This window comes from Tympanuchus pallidicinctus, unplaced genomic scaffold (assembly GCF_026119805.1).
Source record: "Tympanuchus pallidicinctus isolate F22 unplaced genomic scaffold, pur_lepc_1.0 scaffold22, whole genome shotgun sequence".
Lineage (NCBI taxonomy): Eukaryota > Metazoa > Chordata > Aves > Galliformes > Phasianidae > Tympanuchus > Tympanuchus pallidicinctus.
Genome location: NW_026294739.1, coordinates 41085364 through 41101306, shown reverse-complemented (window position 1 = coordinate 41101306; position 15943 = coordinate 41085364). Strand labels below are relative to the sequence as shown.

The 15943-nt window shown below is 60.5% G+C and overlaps 1 protein-coding gene across 2 annotated transcripts; it reads right to left on the bottom strand.

Annotated features, from left to right (window-relative positions):
* On the bottom strand, window positions 1-14843 carry FHOD1 (formin homology 2 domain containing 1). 2 transcript variants are annotated; one of them, XM_052685385.1, is made up of 24 exons: window positions 14622-14843; window positions 9562-9668; window positions 9419-9483; window positions 8682-8749; window positions 8493-8598; window positions 8313-8407; window positions 7865-7976; window positions 7523-7617; window positions 7300-7443; window positions 7002-7225; window positions 6806-6913; window positions 6533-6556; window positions 6161-6214; window positions 5410-5573; window positions 4190-5049; window positions 3816-3968; window positions 3455-3637; window positions 3124-3243; window positions 2771-2932; window positions 2503-2693; window positions 2229-2421; window positions 1022-1178; window positions 758-934; window positions 1-366 (listed from the first exon to the last, which is right to left on the bottom strand). In XM_052685385.1, exons 1-24 carry the CDS (start codon window positions 14790-14792, stop codon window positions 284-286), a joined length of 3816 nt encoding a protein of 1271 aa, XP_052541345.1. In that variant the 5' UTR covers window positions 14793-14843; the 3' UTR covers window positions 1-283. The 2 variants fall into 2 exon arrangements, with proteins under 2 accessions (XP_052541345.1, XP_052541346.1); XM_052685386.1 differs by lacking the exons at window positions 6161-6214; window positions 6533-6556.
* Between the last annotated feature and the right edge of the window lie 1100 nt (window positions 14844-15943).

Here is a 15943-nt window from a genome sequence, read left to right as displayed (position 1 = left end):
ACACGTCACATCACTTTATTGTCACAGCAGCCAGACCCAGCTCCCAGCGGGGGTCCGGGTCCAGCCCCTCTCCCCTCAGTACTGCTCCGACTCCCACTGCAGCACATGCTCCTCCATCCTCCATCCTCCATCCTCCATCCTCCACCTTGCATTCTCCATCCTGACCCCACAGAGCAGCTCTGGAGCATCGCTCCCATCGTGCTCTGGAGCTGAAGGTGAGACCAAAGGTGCGGAGCGTGCCAAGCGTCCCTGTGTCCTTCCCCATGGGATGCAGGTGGTCACATCACACCTCCATGCCCGGTGCCTGTCCCAAGCCCAGCGCCTGCACCAGCTCATCGCTCAGCCCGCTCTTCAGTGTCCGTCGCACTGTGGGGACAGGAGAGTGGCTGCTGCGTCACTGTGCACTGGGCTTTGTGGCCCTGGTGTGGGTATAAGAGGTCCTGGTGGCATGCGTGGGTGCCAGGGTTAGGGGTCTGGAGGGGTCAGGGAAAGGAGGCAAGGCATGGGGTGGCTTTGGGACAGAGACGGGGCATAGGGTGACAGGGACAGGGACACAGAGTTGGGATTGGGACACAAAAGTTAGGAAAGAGCATCTGAGCAGAGCTCCAGAGACAGGAAAGATCAGAGGGGCACAGAGTGGGGACAGGGATGGAACAGGGCATGGGGACAGGAATGCTGAGGACAGAACATGGGGATAGGGCACAGCGGCCAGGACACGGGGGCACAGGGTGTGGGGACAGTGGCACTGGGGACTCACAGGACTTCCTGTTGCCACGGGACCTCCTGCGTTCCCGGCTGGGGCAGGGACGGGGGTTGGCACTGTGCGTCACCGACTTCACCAGGCGGTCCATGATCTCATCCGAGGCGTCGTCGGGTGAGCTGGGGACATCCTCCTGGGCTGGGGAGCCCTGACTGGGGCTGGAGAGCCCCGTCACTGCATGGGAACATGAGGATGCTGGCATCAACTGGGCGCTCCCTGGGGCCACCCCACTCTGCCACCCCATCTCCGACGTGCTCCTACCGCGGCCACCCCGACTGCGGCGGGCAGGGACATCTGTGGGTGAGCTCAGGATGCTCTTCATGCTCTCGTGGCCCACCTCTGCCTGCTCCTGCTGTGCGGGGCTGGTTGACACCACGGCGGGTGGCGATGCCTCGGTGATGCCAGAGAACTTCTCGGTCTGCAGCAGGACAAGAAGCAGGCATTGGGGACACAGCTCAGAATCACGCGATCATTAAGGTTGAAAGTCCAAGATCAAGTCCAATCATCAGCCCATCGCCACCATGACCACTCACAGAATCATAGGATTGTAAAATCACAGAATGGCCAGGGTTGGAAGGGACCTCAAGGATCATGAAGCTCCACCTGCCCCTCCCGCCACAGGCAGGGCCAAAACCTCTCCATTTAATGCTACACCAGACTGCCCAGGGCTCCATCCAACCTGGCCTTGAACACCTCCAGGGGTGGACGGGGCATCACAGACTCTCTGGGCAGCTGTTCCAGCACCTCACCACTCTCATAGTACAGAACTTCCCCCTGACATCCAACCTAAATCTTCCCTCCCTCAACTTCAAACCATTTCCCTTTGTCCTGCTGTTATCTGCCCTTTCAAAGAGTTGATTCCCTCCTGTCTATAGGCTCCCTTTAGGTACTGAAGGCTGCAATGAGGTCACCCACTGCTTTCTCTTCTCTAGGCTGAACAAGCTCAGCTCCCTCAGCCTGTCTTTGTACAGGAGGTGCTCCAGCCCCCTGATCATCTTTTTGCCCTCCTCTGGACCCTCTCCAACAGCTCTCTGTCTTTCTTGCACTGGGAGCTCCAGACCTGCACACAGTGCTGCAGATGGGGCCTCACAGGAGCAAAGTAGAGAGGGACGATCACCTCCCTGCCCTGCTGGCCACCCCTCTGCTGATGGAGCCCAGGATTCCATTTGCTTTCTGAGCTGAATCACTCATCATTAAGCTTGGAAAAGACCTCTCAGATCCTCAAGCCCAACCCCAGCCCACCTGCACCGTGCCAACTGCCCTCATCCCTCAGTGCCACATCCCCACGGCTCTGGGACACCACCAGGTGTGATGACTCCCCCACCTCTTTGGCAGCCGTGCCACTGCCTCACCGTTCTGTTAGAGAAGGAATCATTCCTCATATCCCATCCGAACGCCCCTTGGCACAACGTGAGGCCACTCCCTCTCATTCTATCAGCACAGGGCACAGTGATGCTCAGCCCCATACCTCTGTGATGAGCCGGCCGCGCGTCTTGTTGCGCTCACGATGGGCCGCACGCTTCTTCTGCTGCTGCAGGACTCGCTCCCGGCACGTGCGGTACTCCAGGGCAAACTCCCGCAGCAGCTTGCAGATGGGCATCACCTTCACATCCCGCACAACGCTCGCCGGGTACCCCAGGTAGAGCAGGAAGGAGTGGAACCTGCAGGGACACCCATCAAGGCACGGCCATCCCCCCACAGGTTGACTTCGGGGCCGGTGATGCGCCGGGGTTGGGACCCACCTGTTGAGGACACGCCGGTGCACCACCTTCAAGACGACGATGCGCTGGGTGCTGTCCTTGAGGAAGTCGGTCAGCTTGCTCTTCAGCACCGGCTTGGCCTCGTGCTTGGCGATCACCTTCAGGTTGTCCCAGGACGCCCGGCAGCGCCGCTCCAGCTGCACCAGGCTGTTGGCCAACTCATCAAAGTCAACCTAAGGGGGGTGGGAGATTTTGTCCATTGGTGCTGGTGGTGGTGAGGTGAAGGCGTAGGGCCTGGGCTTGGTCTCACCTTGGCAGAGCGAGTGATGGAGGCGATCTCTGAGTAGAGGTCCGTGGTTTCTGGGAACTTCTCCACCACCATCTGGCAGACGTGGTGGAGCAGGGACTGCCGGTGCACCGTGTCCTTCACCTCCGACACCTTCTCCAGATAGCCCAGCTCAAAGCCTCTGCTCTGAAACCCCAATGCTCAGTGGGGCCTCTCCATCTTGCCACCTTCCCGCTGAGAGACCACCTTCCCCAAGAAGACCATCACCAGCACCCACACCACCTCCCGAGATTCTTGTGGTCTTGGGCACGCATATGCCATGGTTGGTCTTCTCCATGCAGCACCCAAGCTGCATCCCCCAGCACCCCATTCCTCACCTGGGAGCCATTCAGGAAGTTGCCCATGGCCAACAGCGTGGCCAGGATGCACTTGAAGGTGTGATTTTTGGCCAGCTGCTCCATGCCCACTTTCAGATCAAACAGCGGCTCTGCAATTTCCTGGATGGGGGACAGGTGCAGGTGAGATCCCTTGAAGTCACCTCCCTTGGGGGGATGTTCAACCAGGAACATCCTGGTGTCCTCAACCATGGGCACAAGCACCCCATGCTTGCCTTGGGGCTCTGCAGCCCCATCTTTGGATGTGGCCACTTCCCCCACAGCTCATCCCAAGGGCACCGCTGAGGGGAAGATGAGGTATGTGGCCCCATACCTGCTCCAGGCTCTCATAGTCCAGCTTGAAGGCCCAGAGCTGGAGCCTGGCCGTCAGGTCGCTGATGGAGGACAATGAAAGCAGGAACTGCTCCGCAGAGCCCAACGGCACATCAGGATTGGCCAGCTGGGCCTCCTGGATCCTCTGCTTCTCCTCCTCGGTCGGGACCATGGTCAGGATTTTCTAAGGCGGGCAGAAAGCCACATCAGATACCAGCAACGTCACTGCTCCTCCAGGATGGTGGGAGATGGGACGCGTCACATCAGGGGACCTACAGCGTGGGCACCATGGCACAGAGACCTCCTGACCAGGGGAAATGACCCACGCAGGGACCCTGCTGGGCCGATTCTCCAGGGCTCACCTCAATCCCTTCCTTATTGACTGCAAACTCATCAAAGTTGAGCACGGCTGTCTTGATGATGTGCACAGGTGGCAGCACGGTGAGGCCAATGTTGATGGCATTGCTCCTCTTGGGATCCAGCACCACCACCACTTTCTTTCCATCAGTAACTTTCTGCAAAGGTAACAGGGAGCAGGCTGGCAGCCAGGCAGAGGGCTCACCTTTGTGAAACACCATGGGATGTGAGGGTGAACCACACACACCCATGTGTTGATCATCATCACCCCCTCCCCCATCCTCCCCACTGAGTCTCAAGGCTCTAGCTACCCATCCTCAAGACAGCATGGGGTGACATTGAGACCACAACACCCCCAAAAACTCTGGCCTGCTGGTACCTTGGAAGCTGGCATCTCTTTTGCACGGGACTCAAAGAGATGCTCCAGTTTGGCAGCGTTGACCTCAACGTTTTGCAAGGATGCCCACAGTGTCGCCTGCCCAAATCTTCCTGATCCCACAGTGCCATCCAGCTGCTTCAGCTCCTTCCAAAAGAGCTTCACTGTCCTCTTCTTCTTGGCTTGGGAAGGACCATCGGCGGCTGAGGGGCCTAAGAAACCAGGGGGAGGTGGGCAGCCAGGGACCATGGGTGGTGGAGGTGGAGGTGGTGGGCAGCCAGGAGCCATGGGTGGTGGAGGTGGAGGTGGTGGGCAGCCAGGGACCATTGGGGGAGGAGGGGGAGCCATGAGAACTCCAGCACTCGCTGCCTCGATGCTGGCAGGAAGGAAGGAGCCATTGGCAATGGGCCCTGAGTCCAAGACGTCCAAGTCCTCCTCCTCCCCCAGGTCAGTGAAGTCCAAGTCCTTGATTTTCAGTTGTACGGGGCCAGCCTCCAGGCGCTCCCATGACAACTCCACGTCGTTCTTGACGGGCATCGTGACGGTGCTCTCCAGCTTCTGCGTGTGGCTCTCGGCATCGATGCTGGATGCAGCACGTGCCAGCTTGGCGTGGGCACTCGCCACCAGCCCACCGTGGGGCCGGCCATTCTCTTGTTCCTGACCACCAGGTCCCTCGGCACAGCTGGACCTCGTGTCCGTGTCCAGCTCTCTTTGGCTTGGGGACAACGATGGCTCCTCGGGGAAGACCTTCTGCCTCCCTGGCTCTGAGGAGCCCTTGGCATAGAGCATGTCCAGCATGAACTTGGTATCAGAGGAGATGGTGCTGCAAGAGTCGGAGACGTCCTGCCGGCCTGCGTGGGACCCTGTGGAGAGAGAGAGCCCACCTGTTGGAGAAGGTGCTGCTGGGCTGCACGTAGGGCTTGGAGCCCATTCCTTGTGGGTGCTGGATGGCCAGGCTGCCAAGAGAAGTTGTGGGCATCCCATCCCTGGCCAGGCCAGGCTTGAATGGGGTCCTGGGCAGCCTGACCTGGTGGGGGACACCCTGCCCACAGCAGGCATTGGAACAGGATGATCTTTGAAGGTCCCCTCCAATCTGAGCTGTTCAATGGCACCAGTACCACCACGGCACCCAGTACCATGGGGTGGGCTGGGGGCAGAGGGGCTCCTAATGCCCACGTGGGTCTCCTAGTAGGGACATACTCCCAACCCGGCCCTGCACGTACTCATGCGGCGTGGTTCTGTGCCAGAATCAGGGTTGCTGCTGTCCCCATCCCAAGCGATGGGATGCTCCAGTGGTGCAACATCGCTGAGGATGTCGATCCGTCCCTTGGCCATGGCAGACATCTTCTCCTTCTGGGCAGCAGCCAGGTTCTCCAAGAAGCGAGCTCTGCGAGATAGGGACAGCTATTGTCTGGGAGCATGGTGAGGATGGGGATGGACAAACCACACCATACAGCACCACACAACGAGCCCTGCATGGGGCCAATCCCACAACAAAATCTTTGGCATGAGCCACACCACAACAGGATCCACCCGTGGCCCCAGCCACCTCCAAGCACCTCAAAAAGGTGGGTAAGGGCACCATGGCTTGGGAACAGCAAGACAAGGATGTAATGGCCCAGTGGGAGGCAGGGGAAGCATGGGGACAGAATTGTTGAGGCCAGCATGGACCTCTAGAGGTCACCTGGTGCCACCCCGCTCCAGCAGGGCCACCCTGAGCTGTGCCCAACACCATGTCCAGGCAGCTTCTGAGCATCCCCAAGGATGGAGACTCCACCACCTCCCTCCACCACCTCTGCCACTTGGTCCCAAGCCGATATCCACCACAACAAGCAGCAAGAACAAGCTCCCAGGAGGGCACCGAGTGTTGGAGCTGGGACTCGTGGCACCCTCCTGCTCCTCCTGCCCTGCACAGCTGGGAGCATCCAGCCTGAGGAAGCGCATGCCTGGAGACACACGCATGCCTCTACTTACTCAAACCTCTTCAGAATAGGTTTGTCCCCATGCAAGGAGGGGGCATCCTCCCGCCTGAGGGAAAACAGGGGTTAGCCCCCGCTAATGGAGATCTCTTGTCTCCCACCCCCATCCCGATGGCGTGGCATGAGGACCCACAGCAAGAACTGCTCGTGCATGGTGCTGCTGACACTGGGAGCACTGTCCCTGTCATCAGAGCCACCCGACCCGCCACCAGGATGCTGCAGGCTGGAGATGGCATGGAAGCCACATGTGCCACCCCATGTGGGACAGCTGTGGTACGGAGATCCTGGCCACCCAGACAGGGTGCAAGCAAAGGAAATGAAGGGCTGGGAACAGCAAGCAGGTGTCACGCAGAGCCCGGGCACTTACCAGACAGCAGCAGGTTGGTGCAGCCTGCAAAAGGAAAAGATAGAAAGAGTGGGCAGAGGAGAGAATCAGCGCGGGCAGAGAGGAGGCGTGAGGGGGAAGAGATGGAGCTGGAGCAGAGGTGTGCGCACCCCAGTGGGGCTAAGGATGCTGTGAAGGCCCTGCACTTGAATCATCTCACACTGCCCTCTCCTGTCCTGTGAACCTCCCCAGCCCCAGAGCGCCCTGGGGACAGAGGGGACGTGGTGGTGGGACCCCCAGGGCACCATCCCTTACTTGTAGATGCTCCTCTCCCCCATGCTGGGGGGCTCCTTCTCAGCTGGGGGGCTGGATAGGTTGAGCCGCAGGCTGGACGCGCTACTGAAGACACTCTTGGGGCAGGGCCTGGAGAAAGAGGAGATGCAGACAGAGCACAGTGCCATGGAGGACTTCCCAAATGTCACACTGCAGCATCCCCACATCCCACACTTACTCCACTGGGATGCTCAGCTCGGGGCTGTCCTCAACAGGAGGCTCCTTCGGAGTTCTGAGGGTCTCATTTGATGGGGATCCGGGGCTCTCTGAGCTCTGCAGAGGGTCGAGCTCAGCACTGCCCCCCTGTGCCCTCCACCCCCGCCGCCCCTCGTCTGTCTTCCTGCGCTCCTTGCGCCCGCCTGCTGGCGGCTCCTCCACGCCGTCCTCCAGCCGCAGTGCGCTCTGCAGTGGGATGGGGACGTGCTGTGAACCCCGGGGATGCATCACACTGCCGTCACCCTGGGTGCCCCACTCACTTCATAGAGGACAAATTGCTGCTTCAGGTCGAGGTCAGTGCCCTTGCTGCTTAAATACTGCTGCACGACCCTCTCCATGCCCTGCTGCTCCAGGCAGTCGGTCACGTCGTAGAAGGAATCTTGGTCTGGGAGGGCGGCCAGCGTCTGGGTGGTGGCAAAGGGACGGGGCTGGCACCGGGGACACGGGGAGGAGGTGGCCCTGTGGCACAGCCCTGGTGCTCACCTTGTTGATCAGCGTCATGGCAAACACCAGCAGCTCCGTGTCAGCCCCATTGCGCTGCTCAAGGATGGCCATCAGGTTGGACCATGGGCACGCACCTGGGACAAGCAACGTGTGTAGGTAGCACCAAGGCACTGGGTTTGGGATACGGAGCACTGCATCCTGAGCATCTCACCCCCTCCTCATCCCCACTGGAGGGCTCTTGGCGGTCTCCCGTTGGCCATGGCTGGCACGTGCCATAGCTGTCACACTCCGTGGCTGCCATGGGGCATGGACAACCCACGTCTTCTGCACCCAACCATCCCCAAGATAAGATCCGTGGTTGGGGGCTGGGGCAGCACCCACCTCTCGCCTGATCCACAGCATTGACGGCGCGGATGAGGAGCAGGGCGTTGGGCTCTGTGTACTCCACGAAGACCAGCAGCAGCTTCAGGGCCATCTTCACCACCAGGCGAAACTGGGACAAAGGACAGTGGCTGTGGCAGGGCAATGGCAGTACAGGGGGCTGCACCCGCTCTCCAGGGCTTGGCTTCACTGATGGCTTTGGTGAAGGGTGCTGTGGGCTCAGGGTCCTACAGCTGGCATCCTGGTGGCCAATGGGTGCTTGGGCCCTCTCTTACATTCCACCTCTGTGCCCAGGTCACATAAAGGGGCCATGGGGACTCTTGATGACATTGAAGAGCAGCACCCAATGAGCCCAAGGCACTGAGCCCATCCTGAAGGCAAGGCACGGTGTGAACCCCCAAGGGACAGCACACGGGCACAGTCACAGTCAGGGGTGACGGCAGCTTACCGGGCTTCCTGACAGCGTGTACAGCCACTGGATGGTCTCGTTGTGGTTGATGACACCCTGCATCCCATCCACGAAGAGCATGATCTGGCTCAAGGCTGCAAGGCAGGGGCACGGGGTGGTGGCATCAGGCACGCTCCATCAGCAGTGCCACTGAGTGGGGGGGACACGCCATGTACCCACCACGGAGGATGTAGTTCTGGTAGTTCTGGTCCGCCTCTGCCCCCACGTTGATCAGGCACGTCAGCCCATCCAGGTTCACAAACTCTGGCACCAGGTCCTTGTCCTCCTGTGAGCAAAGCCCAGTGATGTCCCCACGCAGGTGCTGGGGGGACGTGGGCACCTCCAGAGCGGGGACACGGAGCCACCTACCTGGAAGAGCTGCTTGAGGGAGAAGAGGGAGCGCCGCAGCTCCGGGCCCTGCGAGTTGTACAGCTTCTCTGCAAGCAAAGGCATGAGAACGGGCTGCTGGGCACAGCGGCACACGGGGACACGGCGCAGTGGTGGATGTGGGACACACATGGGGCGGGAGCAGCAGCAGCTCCACCACCACCGTTTCTTCCAGTGTTGCCACTTCCCTATTTTCTTTTCTTTCTATTTTTGCTGCCCGGCAATGACACAAATATCTGGTTTTCTGCACTGAACCGAAACAGGAACCCAGGCAGGAGGCACAGCCCCGGGGCTGAGCTACCCGCAGGAACCCCATCTGCCCTTCGTCCCCATCCCACGGCTGGCAGCCTTCAAAGGAGGCACGCAGCTCGCCAAACCCATTTGTCTATTTTTTACTGTTTTCCTATGTATTTCGGCCAGGCCAACCAGTGCTCTGCCAAACCTTCCCGGAGCCACTGGGACGGAGCATTCCAGAGCCTGGGAACTGCGCGTGGGGAGCGCGACCCTGACCCCATTGCTGGTCCTTTCCTTCCCAGCACTGCTGGCTTTTCCCCTCGTTCCAGATGGGAAGCCTCAGCGCGTCCGAGCGCTCGTCCTCACGTGAGCCATTTGTTTGCATTCACCAGGGCTATGTTTAGAACTCGCTCGGATGACCCCAAATCCCCGCAGCGTGCGATGGATTCCCGGCCCCGGCGGTGAGCAGATCCCCCCCAGCTCACCGATGATGGCGTGGACACGGACGGACAGCTGCGTGCGCAGGATCAGCGTTGGCCGCCGGCCCTTCCTAGGGCAAAGGGATACGGGCTGAGTGCTGGCACAGGGGCACCATCCCCACGTGCCCAGTGCCCCCCGCGTGCCTCACCTGACCTCCTCGTAGAAAGCCTCCAGGTCATCCTTCTGCTCCAGCAGCGACAGCTCCAGGTCCAGGTAGTGGCCGGATGGGGAAACCTGCAGCGTGCAGTCCTCCAGCTGGGGACACACAGCTGGGTGAGATGGGGGCCACCTGCCCAGCCCAGGTCCCCAACAGGGGGTGGCAGCAGTGTCCTTCCTGGCTGACGGAGGAGGCAGCTCCACCCTCCCCTACCATAAATCCATTTCCCCAAGCCGCTCCCACTGGATCGCAGGTGCCACCACGTCCTTCAGGAACTCCACCCCTGCCCAGAGACCAGCACTGAGCTGCTGGAGAAATGGGGAGCCCCACACCAGGGAAACACACAGCAAGGCTGGCCTCATGCCTTGGTAGCCCAAGGCCTTGGTGAGCACATGCTTTGATGGTCACATGCTTTTGGTGCTCCCATGCCTTGGTGTCCCCACGCTTTGTTGGCCCCATGCCCTGGGGCCCCATACCTTGGTTGTCCCATTCCTTGGTAGCCCCATGCTTTGGTAGCCTTGGTGGCCATAAGCTTTGGTGGTCCCACGCCTTAGCAGTCCCATGCCTTGGTGGCCCTATGCTTTGTTGACCCCAGGCCTTGTTGATCCCAAGCTTTGGTGGCCTTAAGCTTTAGTGGCCCCATGCCTTGGCAGTCCATGCATTGGCAGGTCCATGCCTTTGTGGACCCAGGCCATCAACTGTCCCTCGGTGAGACCCAGCCTGGTGGCAGAGGCTGTCCCCTTCAGGGCAGGATCCCTGCGCATGGTGAGCCCCACACGGGCGTCCCAGTGTGTGGGCTGCACTGACTCAGCCCCATGACTCAGCCCCAGGTCCACACCCAGCCACGCAGTGGGAGGGGAAGGGCCAAAGGCAGCCCTGGTGCTACAGCATCTGCTCCCATCCTACAGCATCCACGTGTGTCTTCCCACGTCTCTCTCTGCAGCAGGGATAAACCCCCTTTACTTTTACTAACCCCCCCCCAAAACTCCAAACACAGCATGTGATGCATCCAGGGAGGAGACGTGGGGATCATCAGCAAAACCCCACTTTCAACCCCAAATCACTCCAGGGGCCAGGAGGTGAGTACCCACCATTCCGAAAGTCTGGGGAAGCCCCAGGGCAGCCCCATGCAGCACCACCAGGGTTCCATCCCCTGCATCTCCCTGTGCTCGGTGTCCCAAGCAAGACTTTGCATGTGTGACATCATCACCAAACCCAGAGGGCAAAAAGAAATGAGCCCAAACCATGGTGTGTGCATGGAGTGACGCCTCGCCGTCTGACTCAGCCTGTAGATAAGCAGCAATTTGGCAGGGCAATGCTGCTGGGCTGGAGTCCATCACCATGCTGTCAGCATTCTCACCTCACTTCTTGCTGCCCCCAGCCATGGCTACATGCACCAAACACTGCTGAGGGCTGGGGGAAGGTTTCCACTCCTGCCCATGTGTCCTTCCAGGATGCACCAAAATGCAGCTTCCGTGCAGCTCCAGAGGGAAGAAATGGCCCCTGCTGTGAGCTGGGGATGACAGCTGGCTGCTGTCAGGGATGGTGACACGGCCCAGCTGTGTAAGCCTGGCTGTGCTCCCCACAAGGGGATGCTCAGGTGAGTGGGATGTGCCTACCCTGGCCAATGTCATCCCCCGGGGAAAGGGACAAGGGACACAGCGTGGCACAGTAAGGGTGCATTGCCATGCTGGGCATCGTTGCTCCTTGGGCAAGATTGGGTTGTGCTGATGGGGACAGCATCGTGAGGCCATGGGGCAGTGGCTGTGTCCCTGCTCCCAGCTTTGATTCATTTGCCTCCAGCATGGGAAAGTGTTACAGAGTGGTGTGGGATCACAGCGAACCCAGGGAGGGGAAAGAGAGGAGAGCATCCATCCCACACTCACGCCTCTCATAGCAGTGCAGTGCCCTCTGGCTACTGGTTTTGGGGACTTTTTGGGACTTATCCCGAGGGGACAAGGACCATGCACAGGAGCATGGCTCCAGCCAGGTGGGAACACAAAGCACCATGAGCTTCAATGCTCAGAGATGATACACGTAGCAAATGATGGCTCATGGATGCACCCAGAGCAGGACTGCCCTCTCCAAGCCACTTAATGGAGATGTTTCCATGGGGCAGCAATGGAGATACCACTGACCTGTGAGATGATGGAACCACAAGCACATCTGGAGGTCTCCAGAGCCAAGACAGACAGACACATCCAAACTGACCCCACCATCCAAGCAACAACGAGCTGAGTGCCCTATCTTGGCACAGCCCTGCACAGCATCCTTCCTATCTGCTGGTGCCGGAAGCACCCCTTCTTCCCCCATCTTCAACACTTTCTATTTTTTTGGCAACCACACTTTCCCAACTTTGCTGAGCTGCAGAACTCTCCAGGCATATTGATATCTTTCAGCATATTTAAAGAAACGCTTTGGTGACAGCGTGGGACGTGGGGACGGTCCTCACCTCCACGGGATGGAGGCGATGGAGACCCAGCAGCCAAACCCAAGAAACCCAAAGAAGAGAAACTTCTGGAGAAACCCAAAGGAGCTTTAAAACTCAGCTGCAGGCTTCTCCTGGGGCAGAGCCAGAGCAACGCCCGGACTGCAAACCAGAGAGTGCAGTGCCACGGGACTCCCAGCACGGCTTATGGGGAGGAGATGGGGGATTTACTGAAGCTCATTTATCTCTGTTATGTTGTGCAGTCGAGGCTCGATCTTGAGGCCGCAAAGCTCAGGATGAATTTCATGCAGTGTGAAGTAGGCTCGTAGCTCACAGCATCCATAACTCAGCATCGCTCTGCACCCTACACCATGGCAACAGCCACCTTTGCGAGCCAACAAACCTCTTGTGCAAGCCAACCCAGCACAGCTCACTTCTGAAATCCACACTACTGTGCCTGCAGCCTCTCCCCCCTCCTCATCTCACACCCTGAGGCACAAGGACTGGGCAGTGGGAGCCACTTTGGGAGACTGGGCTGGTAGAGGTGTTTATTACCGGGCGCTGCCCCGTACCCTTTCCTGCTGACAGATGGTAGCAGATGGATGGGACAGTGCCCACAGTGGGGAAAAAAAGGAAAGGAAGGCAGGAGGGCCCTGGAGGGCACACAGCACACACGGCCCAGGCTTGCTCACACGCCGCCCTCTCCATCCAGCCCTGAGTTCCCCATGGCTCAATGGCCCCAAACCCACCACAGTCAAGGATTTTGGGCACGTGGGGGCCCCAACCCCATCAGAAGCAAGGACTTTGGGTAAGTGAGAGCCCCAAACCCATCGCCAACACAGGTTTTGCTCTTCTGCAGGTTTCCAGAGGAGGGGGCAGTTTGGTTTTGTTTGGAAAATCCCTACACTGACAGCTCTGGGGCAGGGTGCAGGGCATGCAGAGGGACATCCAGGGACAGCAGTGGCACGGAGACGGCTTCGCCACCGCCCTCTGCAATTCAGGTAGTTTGCAATGGGATTTCCTCTGTAGCGGTCACATGTTTTTGTAGCAAACACAGATTTTGAAGCAAAACACTCACAGGGGTTGAAAGCAAGCCTGCACCCAGAGGGAGCATCACTCAGTGGGGCCCTGCATGACTTGCTGGAAGCTCGGATGCGATAGCATCATCCTGGACCAGAACAATGAGGCTGCGGAAAGCGGGCCGGGAAGGTATTTCAGGCACAAACGGCTTCCGGAAAGCATGAAAAAGCCATCAGCTGCACGGAGAGGAAGCGAGGGGCCGCGAGCCTGTGGGCAGGGAGAGTAAATCCTGCACGGCTCCATTCTGGGGGATTTGGGGCACCCAGGGTGGGAGGATGCTGCTGAGCGAAGCGGGACGAGCGCAGCGTCCAGGGCTGAGGTTTATAGGGGAAAAAATTAATAATGACTGTTCATTTCCTAATTATAGCACGGTGAGTAATGGGGCTGTGAGAGGCACCTGGCAGCGTGGGCACTGCGTGGGGAGGGGGGTTGGCTCCAGCTCCACAATGTCCCTGTCCCCATGGTGGCACCCCGGGCCGCCGATCCCGTTACAGCTCCGGGGTGGGGAGGACGCATGCCTGAAATTTGAGTTTGCCCCATTCGTCATGTCTGGAGCTGCGTGTTCCCAAACAAACTGCATTTAGTCAGCAGCCAAAAATCCCATGACGGGGACACCACGAGAGGCTGCTGCTCTGCCTCATGAAAAAATGAAAGTGGGGACGAACGGAGCTCGTTTGCCCAGGGGAAGGTCGCACAGCAACCCTCTTCCCATGGCATCGCCCCCAGCTTTGCGCATTGGTGCCATGGAGATGCGCAGCCATGGCTGAAGTGTCCCAGGCCCGTGGAAGAAAGGGGTGGAAGGGGAGAAAATCCACCCACCCCCCATCAGGAAGGGACTGTAAAGAGTACTCCGATGGCAACACACCAACAGGGGATCCCCAGGCAGGAGGGAAGTGGGGAGAGGAGGCTCCAGCCTGGGTTGGGACGCCAGCAGTGCTTCGGACCCCCGGTGCTGTGCCTCCTTCCCTCCCCACTTCCCAGAGGAAGTTGCTCAGTGCAAGATTTTCTGCGGGGCTTTCCTTCCAGCCCATGCAAACGCTGAGTGGGACAAGGGGCAGGCAGCCCCGCAGCCCCGTGCACGGCCAGGCGGCTGAATCCCACGCTCGGGCCGTGCTGGGGGCTCACCGCGCTCCACCGCAGTGTGCCGTGGGATGCCGACACAGCGCCCCAAGCCATTGCAGTCGGATGGGAACAGGCCTGAAAAGGCAAAGCCACTTCCTCTGCGACTCCGGGCGGGTTGGCATCAGGCGGAACGAGGGCAGACCCCGCGGCTCTCGGGGACACGCGGTGACACTGCCCACGCTCCGGTCACCGCGGCAGCAGCAGTGTCCCCATGGCAGCGCATGGCTACAGCCACACAGCCACGTCCTTGCGACGTGGGGGTGTGGATACGGCTGTGCCCACTCTCTGCAGAGAGTTTTCCGAGCCCTCCACCGCTCCTCTATCCCCAAGCAGCAATCGCGCAGCCCCACGGGATCCCAGCCCCACAGCCACGCTCGGGATGCTCAGCGCGCCCTCCCCACCTCCCGTCCCCCTTATTTACCGGCAGCGGCGCTCCCAGCAGCCGGTGCACAGCGGGCAGCTGCGCTCCCAGGGCCAGCGCTTCCTCCACGGCGTAAACAGGCGCACGTCGGGGCTCCGGGAAACTGCCGCAACCGAAGGGATCGGAGTCTTCCAGGTATTGCACCCGGCAGGGGACCGCAGTCTCCGCCATGGTGGCACCGCCACCGCCGCCGCCGCACAGCGTCCGGCGCTCCGGGGGTGGCACAGGGACGGCCCCCCGGCACCGCCCCGGCACTGCGCCGGCACCGCCCCGCGCTCGGGCGCCCTCCGCGGGTGTAAGCGGGGCCTTGCTCGGGAAGCTCCAAAAGGTTAAAAGGGGGCGGGGAGAAGGGATGGGGGGCTGAGGGGCTGCGGGGGGCGAGAGGGCGTAGGGATGCTCCGAAGGCACTGAGGGGCTCCAGGTGCACGGGGATGCTCTGCGTGCGTGGGGTGTGCAGGGATGGTCCCTCGGGGGGACGGCAGGGGGGCAGGGGGACGGCAGGTGATGGAGGAGACAGCAGGTGAAGGAGGGATAGCGATGGTGATCACCTGACAGCAGGTGATGGTGCAGCAGGCGGATGGAGCGGATAGCGGGGGGGTGGAGGGACAGCGGGTGATGAAGGGAAAGTATCTGATGGAGGTACAGCAGGTGATGGAGGGATAGTAAGTGATGGAGGGACAGCAGGGGGATAGAGAGGACAGCAAGGGATGGAGGGGACAGCAGGTGATGGGGACACAGAAGGTGATGTAGGTGACAGCAGGGGGACGGAGGGACAGCAGGGGATGTAGGGGATAGCAAGGGAGAAGAAGGGGACATCAGGGTGGTGAAGGGGGGGGGGACCAAGGCAGGTGCAAGGAGACCACTGAGGGGTGGGAGGCTTTGGGGCACGTACAGAGGGACCGGAGCTGGGGTGAGGTGGCATGGAGGTGCTGCTTGGGGTGAGCGGGGCAGTGCTGGCGACCAGGAGGTGGCATCGGGGTGATGCTGGGGACCAGGGCAGGTGGGACTGCTGAGGTGACACCGCAGCATTGGGTTCTAGGGCAAATGAGGTGACACTGGGGCAGTGTGGGGGACTGGGGCAATAAAGGTGACTGGAGACCGGGGTGGGCGAGGATGGTAGCGGGGCAGGTGGGGGTGGCATCGGGCAGCACTGGGGACCGCGGCGGCTGCGGGGGGCGGCACCGGGGCAGGTGGTGGTGACACCTGAGCATCGCTGGGACCTGTGCAGCGCCGGGGACCGGGGCGGATGGAGCAGCTCCGGGGCGGGGCGGGCGCTGCGGGGCGGGCCGGGCTCTGCCCCCGCCGTTGTCGGTGACGTCGCG

Bases quoted from the DNA above. Each gene is read 5' to 3' on its own strand.
- FHOD1 (XM_052685385.1), bottom strand. From the start codon at position 14,792: ATGGCGGAGACTGCGGTCCCCTGCCGGGTGCAATACCTGGAAGACTCC. The intron at 3,638-3,815 runs GTGAGCCCTGGA...TGCCCGCCTTAG, and splicing joins TCAATAAGGAAGGGATTGAG to AAAATCCTGACCATGGTCCC. The intron at 1,179-2,228 runs GTATGGGGCTGA...GTCCTGCTGCAG, and splicing joins GCGGCCGGCTCATCACAGAG to ACCGAGAAGTTCTCTGGCAT.